The sequence below is a fragment of the Carlito syrichta genome, unplaced genomic scaffold, assembly GCF_000164805.1.
Source record: "Carlito syrichta isolate Samal-C Ts95f unplaced genomic scaffold, Tarsius_syrichta-2.0.1 Scaffold17287, whole genome shotgun sequence".
Classification (NCBI taxonomy): Eukaryota; Metazoa; Chordata; class Mammalia; order Primates; family Tarsiidae; genus Carlito; species Carlito syrichta.
In genome coordinates, this window is record NW_006961383.1 from 122,517 (window position 1) to 137,459 (window position 14,943).

Genomic DNA, 14,943 nt, shown 5'->3' on the forward strand with positions numbered 1-14,943 from the left:
GGGGGGGGGGGGGGGGGAGAGGGGAAGGGAGATGGAGTTAATGGTAGTAAACATCTGTCTGGGGATGGGGAGACACCTCTTATCAACAATGTTGCCTGAATGAAGCATATTTGTATACCTAACCCTTAACTGTACCCCACAATATCATAATAAAAATATTGTTATAAAAAAGAATGAATTAAACATCATTACTCCCACAGCACTAAAAAAAATTATAGATTTAAAAAACATTCTATAGGCAGAGTTAAATTTCATGTTTTACAAACTAAAACAAGGGTAATAAAAAGAAATTGAGGAGGTTTTCAACAATGCAAACCATGCTGTAAAACTGTCTGCACCTTGAATTAGATCTAATGTTGTTTGTAAGTGAAAGTATTTTTACTAAAAAAAATCATGAGCAAAAAGAGACCTGTTGACTTTCCAGTTTCTTTCCTTGTTGGTTTTCTGCCACCCTTTTATCCTAGGTGGTTTGCCAATCCTAGAAAGCTTTAGGATCAGCAACTACTAATGATTTAAGAGCTTTTACAACATGGCGCTGCCAGGAACAGCCCATACTAAAGCATAGCTGCTGTTCCCATGCCACAATTAACACCCAAGTGGTTACAATGGCAACTATTGGCACCAAGTTGGTTAACATACATAGATTTCTGTGTTCAAATTTTCCATTTCTCACATCTTTTTTTTATAAATCCCCTCCATATCTTAAGTTTTCTTCAGAGCACAGCTTAACCATTTAGATCCTCCTTCAAGTTCTCCTGAAAATAACTTGTCCCTGAGGCTTTACAGAACAATTTTTGCTACCTAACTAGGACACTCTGGTTTCCTACCTCTAAGTTTACTAATTGTGCAAATTTCAGGGAGTCATTGTTTCTATCTCTTCTGTTTATATTGCATCACAAAGCTCCAGACATTCTTTATAATAGGTCCTTAATAATCATAGAATGCTTGCTTAAGTCATAGTATTGAAAGAGTCAGATGTCACACTGGGAGAAAAAGATGAGAGAAACACTTTGCATTCAGTAATTACTTATGTAATATCTTCCTTTCAATTGTATTACTGGCAAAAATATAAATCCACTTTTATAGAAATTGTGATGGCATTTGTTATCTTCCTAGAATATAAAAACAATGATAATGACTTTTATTTATATTCATATTTCCCAGGGGTTTTAGTCATATGATGGAGAATGGAAGGGCTGTTGCCTCCTAGAAATCTCTCAAGGACAAAATGTTAAGATATATGTCCAAGGATAGGATAGAGAGAGGAAGTACAGGTCTAAATCAGCTATGTAAGAGTTCTTTGGCTCTATCCAGTTTTCAAGGCACCCTGGACTTATCTATGATTTTTTTCTCCTTCATTTATTTGTACTGAATATGACATCTTGTCAGTATATTTACTTCAATATGTGTTTTATATTTTCCTTACTTTTTAACTTCACTTCTATATAATATCAAAGGTTCTCATTCAAAAGTTAGTGTTTCAATAGCTCATCTTTCTGTATTCAGTCGATTCCATGACCAAGAGGAATCCTGAATTAGTTTCATCCCCTCATGTCTGAACTGATGTGGACTTAGCACGTTCCCTATGAAATTTGGACTTCTTAGCTTGACTTTTACAATATGTGTTCATTCAACCTACCAATCCATTTCTTTCCCAACGTAATCACCCTTTTCTTTCCCTACCTCCCTCATTCTCTCTCTCTCTCTCTCTCTCTTTCACACACACACACACACACACACACGCACACACACACACACAAACACAGAGTAATCACCCTTTTCGTTCCCTACTCCCCTCATTCTTTCACACACACAAACACACACACACACATACACACACACACACACACACACACACACACACACACACACCATGCAGATTCTGGCTCCTCTTCCTTGTTAACAATGGTCCATGTGTCTTACTACAGCTTCTGAGTGGGTTGACTGATTTTGACCTTATTTGAACATCTATCAAAGGGTTAAATATGCAATTCAAGTTAATTAATTAGTCTGCCATCTAGATAGCAAAGAGAAATTAATAATCCATGAAAACTTAAATAATGAGATTTGTAAGTTAGGATTAAATTATAAAGACACATGCCTAAATTTAGTAGATCAAAATGCCAATTTATACTTCAGACTCACCTTCAGCAAGACCTGATTTATTTTAAAGGAAACTATAAAATCAACTTGTATTCTACAGAATAATATTTAAATATAAGGTATCTGAAATAAAGTAACTTTTTTTGTATTTTTAAATACATCTTCATAGTCCATGAAAGTAGAAACAGAAATTTGAGCCAAACTGATCAAGACAGGAAGACAAATAAAAAAAAAGGAGTGTCAGAGTGCAATTTTGAATTTCAAATATCTAGTATTGCTGTCTATACTGTTAAATAAAAGCATTAATATGGATTAAGACATGGCCTAATGGAAGGACTTTGGGAGAATCAGTATGATGCCATAATTTCAACATATCACTGTGGATGTGGAGTTTCTTCATTTAATGAATAAACAATAATCAAATATCTAAACATCCACATTGATTCTTAAGTTGAGAGAATTAAACAAACAAGCAAACAAAAAACTTCACAAAACTCTCGATTGTGATTTGTTGTTTGTGCAGACATGTGACTTTGAACTCTTACCAGCAAAATTCCAATTTTTACATATTTGGGGGGAGATCGAGTCTATCTTTTAGGCTCTATTAGCTTTCTAATTCTCTTGCCAAGATCATATGCGCACATTGCTCTGAAAAGCTGAAAGAACTAAACAAGTGAAACTGAGTTTATTATTAAGTTTAGATTGCTTTTTCATTAGGTAGCATTTTCACATTTTTATATTCTCCAAGTTCCAATTAAACACTGATCTACAGTGAAATGGCCAGTTTGTCTGTGGTCTCAATTCACATAATTTCACATATATGGCTCTGTAATCATGGAGGCTATTGATTTATCTTCATGGTGGTCTCATTTGGTCCAACATCCCCTACAAGGAGGCATTTTACTTGAAGTGTATTTACTGTCTCGAGATTAGTGCTATAAAATCACTAGCTGATAGACACTAGCACATCAAATGTATAATGAAAACAATTTTTTTAATTTATTTTTTAATTTATTTATTTTTGTTTTTGAGTTGGAGTCTCACTCTGTCACCCAGACTGGAGTGCAGTGGCCGCTCCCGGCCACCGCAGCCTCGACCTGCTGGGCTCCGGCGATCCTTCTACCTCAGCCTTCCAAGTAGCTGGAAATACAGGTGTGCGCTACCACGCCCGACTAATTTTTGATTTACTGTGGAGATGAGGTCTCCCCAAGTTGCCCAGGCGGGTCTCGAACCCGCGGACTCAGGCAATTCACTCACCTCAGTCTCCCAAAGTGCAGGATTAGAGGCTGAGCCACCGAGCCCGGCTATGAAAACAATTTTAATCTTTTGTCCTGTTTGTCTTTCCTTCTTTTTGTTTTTTTGAATAGTTCTTTATGAGAAAGACTGAGACCCAGGTGGCTGTTCGAATGAGAACTCTAATTGGTTTGGAGAGCTCTTACCCAATCTCCTCACACAAGCACAAAGCAGGCACTTGGTACTTTTAGGCATTGAGAAAGCTCAGAACACCACATGGAAGTACAGCATCCAAATGTCAGTTTAACTCCTTGAATCACATTCAGACCTAGACTTTACAAGATAATTGTGTGGTCGGTCACCATAACGACAAGGGCAATATGCCAGAAACAACTAATATAATGAAGTACAGTCCTTTAATTTCTTTTCTAGGCCATTCTTTGTAATCTCAATGACACACAGCCCCTGTCTGGTTTTTTATGACACTACTTTGACCATCTTTCTGGCACTTATGTGGAGAAAGAATAATATGGCAGATGCAATACAATGTTGAATATCATTGAATTAATGCTATGGTTTATTTCAGATTTTCAGCTAAATCTTACTGGAAAACATTTTCTAGGGATTAAAGTTGTAAAAAAAGATAGAAAAAAATTCTCCATAAAAAAGTATACACATTCTACACAAAGAACTCTATACAAAGAACTCACTCTACAGTAGATATGTCTATTGTTCCCACAAATTACCTCTTTATATTTCAGTAAGATTTCATTGTTTGTTTTTCTTTCTCCTTTTCTAAAAATGGCATATGCAAATGCTAACTGATAAATGTTATATCATTGTGGCAAAACTTTAGTCTACTTAGTCTTTCTAGGAAATTTGAATTGAAATCATGCAGACGTGAAGCTATCCAAAGTTTACTAGCATTGAATTAAGTTAATATATTGAATGTTATTGCTTTTGCAGATTTTCACTTCTGTTTTACAGAAAAAGGCCACTTTTTAAATTAAGCACATTATTCTTGAACGTAGCTAGAATCATCTAAACCATATTTTGTCATGTGATTGCAGTGAATATCGAAAGAAAACAAATCTGAATTGATGTTAGCAAAAAAGATTCTAAACAAGAAAATTCAAACATTTTATGAACTACCCCTTGCTTATGTATTAAAAATAATCATTTTTTTCTTTTAAATCTTAAAAACGTGCTAATATTTTAAATCATTAAGGCAGAAGTAACTATTTCTTATATCTTTCAGTTTGCAAACTGGAGCAGGATCATGTACTGAATTTTATTATTTTCTATAGGTACATTCTTTTACAGATGATTCAAATGTAATATATAACACTATATGCTCATACTGCTTTTCATCTACAAATACTATACAAAGTTAAGAAAATATATGAAAATAATTGAAACTCATTAATTATAGCTTTGTCTATCTAGTAAATGTTAAGTAAATACTAGCGGTACATATGATAAGTTGCTGAAAGAACTGCATTTGAATTATGAAAAAAATAAACACATTAGGAAATGTCATACATGTGGCATTGTAAAATGTTCTTAGCAAATTTTCCTATGACTGAGCACTTGAGTGTTGTTGTATTGCTTAAATGAAGTACTTACCATCTTCTGTGGGCACATAGATGTTTAAGTAAAGGCAGTCTTCATTCTGATCTTGAACATAGGTCATCAGGGTATCCAAGTTGGCGGTAAACCAGATGGGCAGCATGTCATGCAATAGCGATCTCTCATCTAGGTGCTGGGGGCACACAGCAGCAAACTGAGTAGCATTCCGGACCCCAGTCCATGAGGAAGGGGGTTCTGGGGGCTGAAACCGCCTTTCTCCAGTTGGGGGTGAGGCATAGGGGACCCCCAAGTACTGCTCCACTGGACCCAAAATCTCATTGGGCAACGGTGTTCTTAGGCCCCGGATTTTGCCATAATTTGTGTTAACAACTGGATACTGTGCTTGGCTGTCAATGAGGGTGAACTTGATGGCGAGGGCAGTTATCCACAGAAGGACATTGGAGTTTAACATGATGCAGACTGGGGTGAAGAACAATGGAAGCCATAGCAGTCCCTTGGGCCGCGACATGGTTCACAACCACATCCGAGCTGTCCCTGTGAAATGATTCCAAGGAGAAGAAGTGGAAAGGTGCGCCCACTCAGAGAGAGCACTTTCCAGGAGGCAGAAGACCCAGGAAAGACTCTAAGACTAGTTATAAACAGAACCCAAGGTTAAGAAGAAGCATGGAGATTTTCTTGGCAGCTCATTGTGAAAGGACAACCCTCTCCTAAACCTGAAACTGGAGTCCAACAAGTGCAATGCTCAAGGAAAGCGGTGACCATCCAGCACTTCCAGCCACGATTCCTTATGAAAACTCCAAGGCAGCCTAATGGGGAAAGAAAGAAGACAAAGACAATAAAGTCAGGACAATGACCATATCAACATTTACTGTCTCTTCCATGCAATCCACATCATCCTTCTAAGAAATTCTTATTCGTTGGTGAATCTGTATGGTGGCATCTCCATGGCATCAGCAAGAATATTGTGCATCTTAACTCTTACTGTATACCCCATCACCAGGAACAATGCCTGACATTTAGAAAGCACTAGACAGGTCTTTGCTGGATGAACAAACAAATCCTCAAAAGGTATATAGCTTACACAGATTATTGTAAGGACACCTCTCAATTTCACTACTGTTTACAAGATTGGTTGACTGAATAGGTAGGTACTCCCCAAACACTTTCTCAAATATTTAAGGATATTATCACTTTTTCCAAAGGAGATACATATGGAACTCTGAATGTTTTTCCAGTATGAGGAAAATGTTATCATGCATTCAGCCCAATCTGGCTTCATGAAATGTAAATATTTATCAGATATCACAAAGGGAACATCATCTAATGGGAAGAGTATAAGCTTTGGACACTAATCCTCCCTGTTCTACCCAATTACATATATATTTAAGCTACATACTTCATCGTCCTGAACCTCAGCTTCCTTGTACAAAACTAAATGAGGTGGTACATTTCAAGTACTTGCTTCAGTGCTAGTCCCTTGAAGACTTGATTCATAATTAAAAGTGTTGATACAATGATCCTAACTTTTGAGCAATCCCCTGCATGCCTTAGGGTGTATCCTCTTCACCCTGCAGCCTATTTAAGAAAAGAACAGTACATTTGAGTTGCATACCTATTGAGTCTGGAGTCAACTTTTAAAGGGTCATCATTCAATTTGTCTCAACATGGATGATATGACTATCCCCAGATAAATCATTGTTCATATGGCAATAAAGAATGCTGTGCACAGTGTATAGTATGTTAAATGATCCTTTAGAGAAGGAAAATATTTCATTAGGTCTTGCAAGGTGTATGTCTTTAAATGGAGTGCTATTTAATTCATAAATAAGCAAATATGTTTCTAAAGATTTTGTGGGTTATTCAGAGCATTTTGGACTAGACAATAGATATTCATTTTATTTAAGCAAACAATCAGAGTATATCACACAGCTAATTTTTTTTAAATAAAATATATTGGAGCAGGAACTATCATGGAACAATAAAACCACTAGAAGAAACCCCGTACTATATAGCATCTTGGAAAAAGTTCACTAGAGTAGAATGAAAACACACTAAAAATCTGGATTGTAACTTGAAAGTGAAAAATAGCATCTCACCAAATGGCTGATTTATGTGCTTGCTTCTATCTTTGAATTCTACCCTAAACAACATTTGGATGTCTGCCATACAGTGATCCAATTTCGGAATAATTAAGAGACAGACAAGAACAACAAAGAGGTGATGACATGTTCAGATACTTCAGTTTTCCTGAAAACCCTTCTGCTTTTTAACTAGTGGTAGTTCTTACTTTTACAGCTTTCCCCAGGATAATAGGTGACGTCATTAACTTTTAGAACCTGGATTCTGGGATCTTATCTCTGTGAGCTAAGGGAAGAAAATTAACCACTTTGGTCTTTACGTGAATAATGTGTCCAAGCTGCTCCCAGGAACTCTGCAGAGCAGGAAGTGAGGTCACAGGTAAAGACATAACAGTGCAGAAGATTCCCACTCAATGAATACAATACATGCTGGGATTTTAAACACAGACATGCCCAAAAAACTCATGGCTACAGGAACACAAAATGCCAGCTCTGGTGTCAGCTCACTACTACTGTTAAGTAGGCTTAAGGAGATTCATTTAAATTGTTTACTGATCTATTACAACTACTTAGGGATAAACGAGATAGTAAACTCACCACCAAACAGCCCCTGGAACACAGATCTCAATAAGAACTCAGCTGGTAGATTTCTTCCAAGGTTTATAATGTCACCTCCATGGGGAATTCTGGCCACCCCTTGAGTTCTCAAATTCAACATGGGTGAGACTGTAAGTCATATATTGGTTACAAGTGACCAAGCTGGATCATACTAGGCTACATGCTTGGAGATATATGATCAAGTTCCTCCTCTGTCTAGCTCCACATCTCCACAAGGTCTTAATGGGTGGTGGGTGATTCCGAACCAGCTGCAACCTACAAGGAGGGGCCCAAGGACATCTGCACACTTACTGGGTCTAGGTTAGGCATTTATAATATTCACAAAATGGGGGCTATCTTTTTCATATTCCCTCAGTTTTTGAAATTCGGCTAAATTGCACACAAGGAACAAAATCTAAAGCCCAGGGTTTCTCAATCTTAGCACAACTGACATTTTGAACCATGTAATTCTTTGTGGTGGGGGGTGTCTCCTGTACTTTGTAGGATATTTTTGCAGCATCCCTGGCCTCCCCTCATTAGATGTCAGTGATACCTCCTACCCAGTTTAATAATAAAAAATGTCTCTAGGTGACCCTTGGGGGCCATACTCACTCCAGGAAAAAATCACTGCTCCAAGCCATCAAAAATAAAATTATGGCAAGCCATATAAATGATTAAGGTATCTGTGAGTACATTTAATGAATATAATCAGTGGGGCTATAAATATGTGTATATGTATATACATATATGTGATTATTTAGTCATTCAAAAGTTGGCAACTTTTAGATTTTTAGCATTACAAGAAATATTGATATTAAAGATAAATTTACCAAACATGCATCATCGTTAAAGACTCACTGTAAACCGTAAATTTAACCTGCCTATATCCTTAGAGGCAAAATAAAATATGTCTCATGTGAGTTTCACAAACAGAAAAGGATTTCACAAAACGTGAAATGCGGCTATTTATAGATAGATAGAAAAGTAGATAAATTTTTAAGTTTCCCAAAATTACAAAATGGATACTACAAAATGAGTTGAATTCTAAAAATTCCAATGAATTAAAAAGATCTAATAAAAAAGTAAAAACCATTAAATATGCATATTTTGGGAGTGAAGACGGCTATATAACATGTTTTTTTCTGCAAAGGTTATGCAAAATAGCAATAGCTCAGAATGGCACTTTGACTTGATTTATAACTTGACTGGGTATTTAAAATGATTCTCTGCAGGGAATCATTTTGTCTGAGGTTGTTATTTTGTCTGAGGTTGTAATTAAGACAAGGGTCACACTATCTAAGCCCATTAGAATATAAAAGGTTCAGAATAAAAATTGCAATAAGTTTCTCCCCAAATTTTGTATCCTTCAAGTTAAAACTGATTTCATTTTATGATACATATTTAATTAAGGTGAACTCTAATCATATATATTTTGGTATTTGGGCCCTATAGCAGATAAAATCGTGTTAACAGCTTTGTCTTTCGAAGGCTGTAGAATACATTTTTTAAAAAGAAGTTTTGTGGATGCATTTTAGCCCATGCCATAAGAGATAAGATAGACAAGCGGGATCTCATCAAACTTAAAAGAAACCATCGAGAGAGTGAGAAGACAGCCCACAGAATGGGAAAAAATATTTGCGAACTGTATATCTGACAAAGGCTTAACATCCAGGATCTACAAGGCACTCAAAAATGCCAAAAGGGGGAGAAATATAGACAGCCCCATTAAAAAGTGGGCAAAAGACATGAGTAGACACTTCTCAAAAGAAAATATACAGGCAGCCAACAGACACATGAAAGAGTGCTCAGCCCCACTAATCATTGGAGAAATGCAAATCAAAAGCACATTGAAATAACACCTAACCCCAGTAAGAATGACCATCATTAATAAAACAAACAACAACAGATGCTGGCAAGGATGAGGAGAAAAAGGAATGATTCTACACTGCTGGTGGGAATACAAACTAGTGTAACCTCTTTGGAAAACAGTGTGGCAATTTCTAAAAAAACTAGACATTGACCTTCCATATGACCCAGCAATGCCCCTACTGAAGATATACCCAGAACTCAAAGTATCTTTCAAAAAAGATACATGCACACACATGTTTATTGCAGTACCATTCACAATAGCAAAAGGACCAACCGTGCTGCCCGTCAAAACAGGACTGGATAAAAAAATGTGGTACATCTACACAATGGAATATTACACAACCATGATGATGGATAAACATATGGACTTCACGGCAACCTAGGTGAATTTAGAGTCTATCATACTTAGTGATCTATCACAGAAACAAAGAACAGAGTACAACATGTTCTCCCTCATAAGTGGACCCTGAACATTTACCATAATACTATAAGAAAGGGATTGGTCAGTAGTGGGATACTGCCAGAGTGGGGGGGGGGATATAACACCAATAAGGGTACCAAATCTCAAACCAGGCAAAGTGGGGACCAAAGGGAGGCCCAAACTTTACCTGTACGATGACCACTTGTATACCTAATCCTGAATTGTACTCTTATCTTTAAAATAAAATATAAAAATTAAAAACATAAAATAAAATTAAAAATGAGGAAATAAATAAATAAGTAAAATGGAAAGGGGAATGAAATGCAAGCACCTTCCCCCATGTGTTTCTTCCAGCCACATGAAAAGTCTGGGGCTCATTGAGGTATCTACTGCCAGCATGTTGCTGAGAACCAGAAGCACTTGGGAGATCCACTTTCATCTCACATTCCTTCCAGAGCAGAGAGAAAACAAGAGCAACAGAATCTGGTCCTTGTTCAAATCATTGAGCTTATACAACAATCCTTCTATACTGTTTACTAAGAAAGCTCATAACAGATATTCTTAAAACTGTGTGCAATCTGCAGAAATTTCTGATTTTCTTTGTGTTTCTTTGTTTCTAGTGGAGACACCAATATTTTATGGTTCAACTTTTCTTCTGAAGCACAAAGCTCTACCCTGTTAACTACATAAGCAACCTCTCCTCCACACATGGGTATGCAAACACACATACATACACAAACACACACATCCTCAGTCCCTCAAGATTCACTTAGTGTCAGCAATCTGTCAATTAGTCTATTTTTGTACATACATATTTTAATATTCTGGCTGTGATTTCATCTCCTACAAGAGTGAGACTACAATCTAGTCTGTCTTTTGTCAAATCTGAAGAGTTTTTTGCACATTAATCTATGTTGTTTCTATAAGTTATAAAAGTCAGATCCCATTAAAAAAACAAACCACCATTTTGAATCATGACATTTAACTATAAATTAAGTATTTGGAAAGTAAAACAAATATGTGGCTGGGCACAGTGGCACATGCCAGCAGTCCCAGCTACTTGGAAGGCAGAGGTAGAAGAACCATTTGTGCTTAGGAATTCAAGACCAGCCTGAGCAACATAGTGAGACCCTGTCTCAAAAAGAATAAGGAGAAGGAGAAGGTGAAGGTGAAGGAGAAGGAAAAGGAGAAGGAGAAATCAAATGTATTATTTTCAAAATGGTTTTGTAGCATATGACAGTTCAAGGTATCAACACTATCACCTCCCGTATCATTTTTGTTATTCCACTGAAGTTTAATGGGTCAGGAACACACTTGAGCCACAGTGGTTAAAAACTGAAGTTAAACTGAAGTTTTCATCAGGAGACATTGCAGAAACCAGACTAAACCCAAGGGAAAGGAGTTATGTCTTACATGTTGCCTAGCCAAGATTGATTGCATAGGAAGATATTCTGCAGATATTTATGCCAAAGATATGATTCAGGAAAAGAGTATAGATCTTTCTTGGCAAAACCATGGATAGAAAGACTTCACACTAATCACAGAAATAAGACAACACAAACATTTAGTCAAAGATTGTTTTAGTCCGTTCAGGATACTATAACAAAATACTATAGACTGGGTGATGTGTAAACAACAGATTTTTATTTCTTACAGTTCTGGAGGCTAGAAATCTAAATCAAGGCACCATCAGATTCCTGAGGACTCACCTCTGAGATAGCTATATTTTCTTTATAACCTCGCATGGGGGAAGGGACAAATAATCTCTCCAGTGTCTCTTTTAAAAATGTCACTAATCCCATTCATGAGGCTTTGTCTTAATGATCTAATCACACACTAAAGGCTCCACCTTCTAATATCAACACCTTGGGAGTTCGGATTTCAATCTATAAATTTTGGAAAAACACAGACATTCAGACTAAGTATCCCATAAAGATCACTATTCTAGGTCCTGGGGACATGGTGGGGAAAAAACAGAATTCCTGTCCACTAGGAGCCTACATCTGTGATGCTACTTTATTCCTTATTTATCTTCTATGTTTCTAAAGCCAGCACAAGAATTGGTATATAATGAAAGCTCATTAAATGATTAATTTTCTGTGTCTAATTCAATGCTTTCCAGACACAATTTCTAAATCTAAATCAAATCACTTGCAAATATCTCCAGGTTTAGTGTTAATCTCCCTCATCAAACTCCAAATCATATATTCTCAAGATCGAACTGTCTTTTTTCCAAAAGTATGGTCACTTAGATATTTTGTGGTGCTCCTAAAAAGCTTCCATGCTTTTATTCCATATTCAAATAACTAGAAAGTTATTTTTCTAGTCATTCAGGCTGCACTCAAAGCCATCTCTGCTGATACTTCCTCCATAAATCCACACCAGGAAGTCGTCACATTTACAGATAGCCTTAAGATAAAGCAAAAAGCTCAACCTTGTTGATTATTGACGAAATGCAGATAAAATCTCAAAAGGATTAACAAAACTCCAAAAGAACATGATACCAAAGGGTGGCGCAGCTACAACTCCCAGGCAATGCTGGTGAACTTTTGTGCAACTCCACTGCAAAACAATGTTGCATCACATAGGAAAGTAGAACATACGGAAGCATCCATCCATTATAGACGTTCTTGAATATTTGCAGCCAAAAACATTTCCAGAATTCTCTATTGCAGCCATAGTTGTAATAGCACAAAAAACATTGTAACAACCATGTACAAGAGAATGTTTAAATAAATGTTTGCTTATTAAAATAGAATGCTTTACACAACAGTGATAAATAAAATACAGACACATGGAGCAAAATAGATACATCTCAAAAATTAAAGGAAAGTCACAAGAACTACAGATAGTGTCTTTTAACTTATGTAATAGTAAACCTAAACAATGTATTTTCTTTGGATTATATTGCTCTTAAAATATGTAAAGATCAAAGGCATTTTAAAACCAAATTCTAGGATAGCAGTTTCCTCTAAAAGGTGAAAGGGAGGGAAGGAACTCACACAGATATACAAAGATAACGTGAATGTTCTCTTCTCTAGATTGTCAATGGGTGCGCTTGTATTTAATTTTTATTCTTTTTTTTTTTTCAGTTGGAGTCTCACTCTGTCGCCCAGACTGGAGTGCAGTGGTCGTTCCCGGCTACCGCAGCTTCGTCTGCTGGGCTCCAGCAATCCTTCCGCCTCAGCCTTCTTAGTAGCTGGAATTACAGGCATGCGCTACCACGCCCGGCTGATTTTTTGGTTTATTGTAGAGATGAGGTCTCACTGCCCAGGCGGGTCTCGAACCCGCGGGCTCAGGCAATCCACTCACCTCAGCCTCCCAAAGGCGCGGGATTACAGGCTGACACAGAGCCCGGCTAATTTTTATTCTTTAAAATGTTTATACACATATATTTTTGTACACCATTTATGACTATGATTATTTTACAATGCATATTTAATCAAGAATACCTGTTTGCAATCAGTTTTACTCAATAACTTTATTTTTTCTTTGTGCTATCAAAATATGTTAGATTTTAAATTAAAGGGAAGTATAAATTATTTTCTTTAAGCTTATGATACAAGCCCAAGGCAATAGACCATTCACCCATATATTATATAAAAAGCCTCAGGACCTGATAACCATGACAAGAACAGTTAGGCTACCTAAGCCTGCTATAGGACTGGTTACTAATTAGCCAAGTGACCTTTGTCATATCACTTGGCACCCTGGGCTTCAGCTCTCTCCACTGCTGGGGGGAAGTGACCGCTGAAGTTGCTTTCAGCACAAAAACGATCTGAAATCTCAGACTGTTATCCCTGAAGAGAAACGTAGATGAATAATAGAATCCCAGTAAGAAGAGAAAATCCTCCACTGAAGTAGGAAAGTATAACTTCTGTGAGATAATCAGTAATGGAGTAAACAGCAAGGTGCAGTATGTCACAAACAGTGAGAGTCAACATAGCCTTATAGTCTATCCTTAAAAAATATGTTTCCCAAAATCAGATACCCTATATTAGGGGACTATACAAATGCCGCAAGATTTTCCTTTCCTTGAATTCTATTTATGGATTTGAAGTGAATATTTGCTGACTTTCTCCCAATAGACATTGTATTAACTGTACTGTACAAATAAACCTTTTCCTTCTCAAATATAAGTGAAATTATTCCATAAGATTTTGTACTTGAATTTATTATACACATATATGCTCTAAATTATATATGTTTTAACATATTATATGTACATATATCTCAAACTGACCTCCAAAATATATATACATATCTCCAAACTCTCTCTCTCTCTCTCTCTCCATATATATATATATAACAAAAAAACTCCCAGAATTACCTTTTGGAGAGCGCATCTCCTGTAGTACACTCGGAAATTGTTCTTTCAGATCGCCAACCAAAGTTTTTATCTGGAAATCTTGTGACGATTGAGTCACAATTTGTGGAAGAAATGTCCCAAGTTGTGGCAAACAGAGTGACTGGTTCTTCCATCATGACAATGCACCTGCCCACACCATACTGAATGTTCAGCTGTTTTTTACCAAAAACGACATGAACCTCATTCCCCACCTTTCCTATTCACCAAATCTCACCTGGAACAATGTTTTTATTTCCCCGGATGAAAAATTCCCCAAAGGGAAATGTTTTGCGGATGTAGAAGAGGAGAAAAAAAAACGGCAGAGGGACTAAAAGACATTAACATTGACGAATTCAAATACTGTTTAAAACAGTGGAAAAAGCATCTTGATAGGTGCATTGCATCAAACAGAGAGTACTTTGGAGATCACAAGTTTAAACATGCAAGAATAAATACACAATTTTTTATAAATAAATTCTGCTTTTGGGGGATCCTATTTATTTAAATTTTATTATATTATATTACATATAAGAGCTTAATAGCTTAATATTTTAGTTTGTTAGTTTGGAAGTATATATAGGTAACTATGGGCAGGGAGAGAGGAAGAAACAGAGAGATAGATAGACAGGTAATTAGCTTCTCTCTATTTATGCTTTTGGAGGAATTTTGTAGAGATTTACATACGTACAATATATTAAAACTTA

At 36.5% G+C, this 14,943-nt stretch overlaps 1 protein-coding gene across 1 annotated transcript in view; it reads right to left on the reverse strand.

Moving 5' to 3' along the window:
• Positions 1-14,943, reverse strand: part of LOC103262171 (neuroligin-4, X-linked-like) — a gene marked incomplete at its 3' end in the record, with an annotated part of 175,200 nt that overhangs the window by 92,889 nt on the left and 67,368 nt on the right. The window contains exon 4 of the mRNA XM_008059828.2: positions 4,963-5,732. Within this exon, the coding sequence (XP_008058019.1) occupies positions 4,963-5,434 (472 nt within the window). The remainder of the gene's footprint in view (positions 1-4,962; positions 5,733-14,943) is intronic.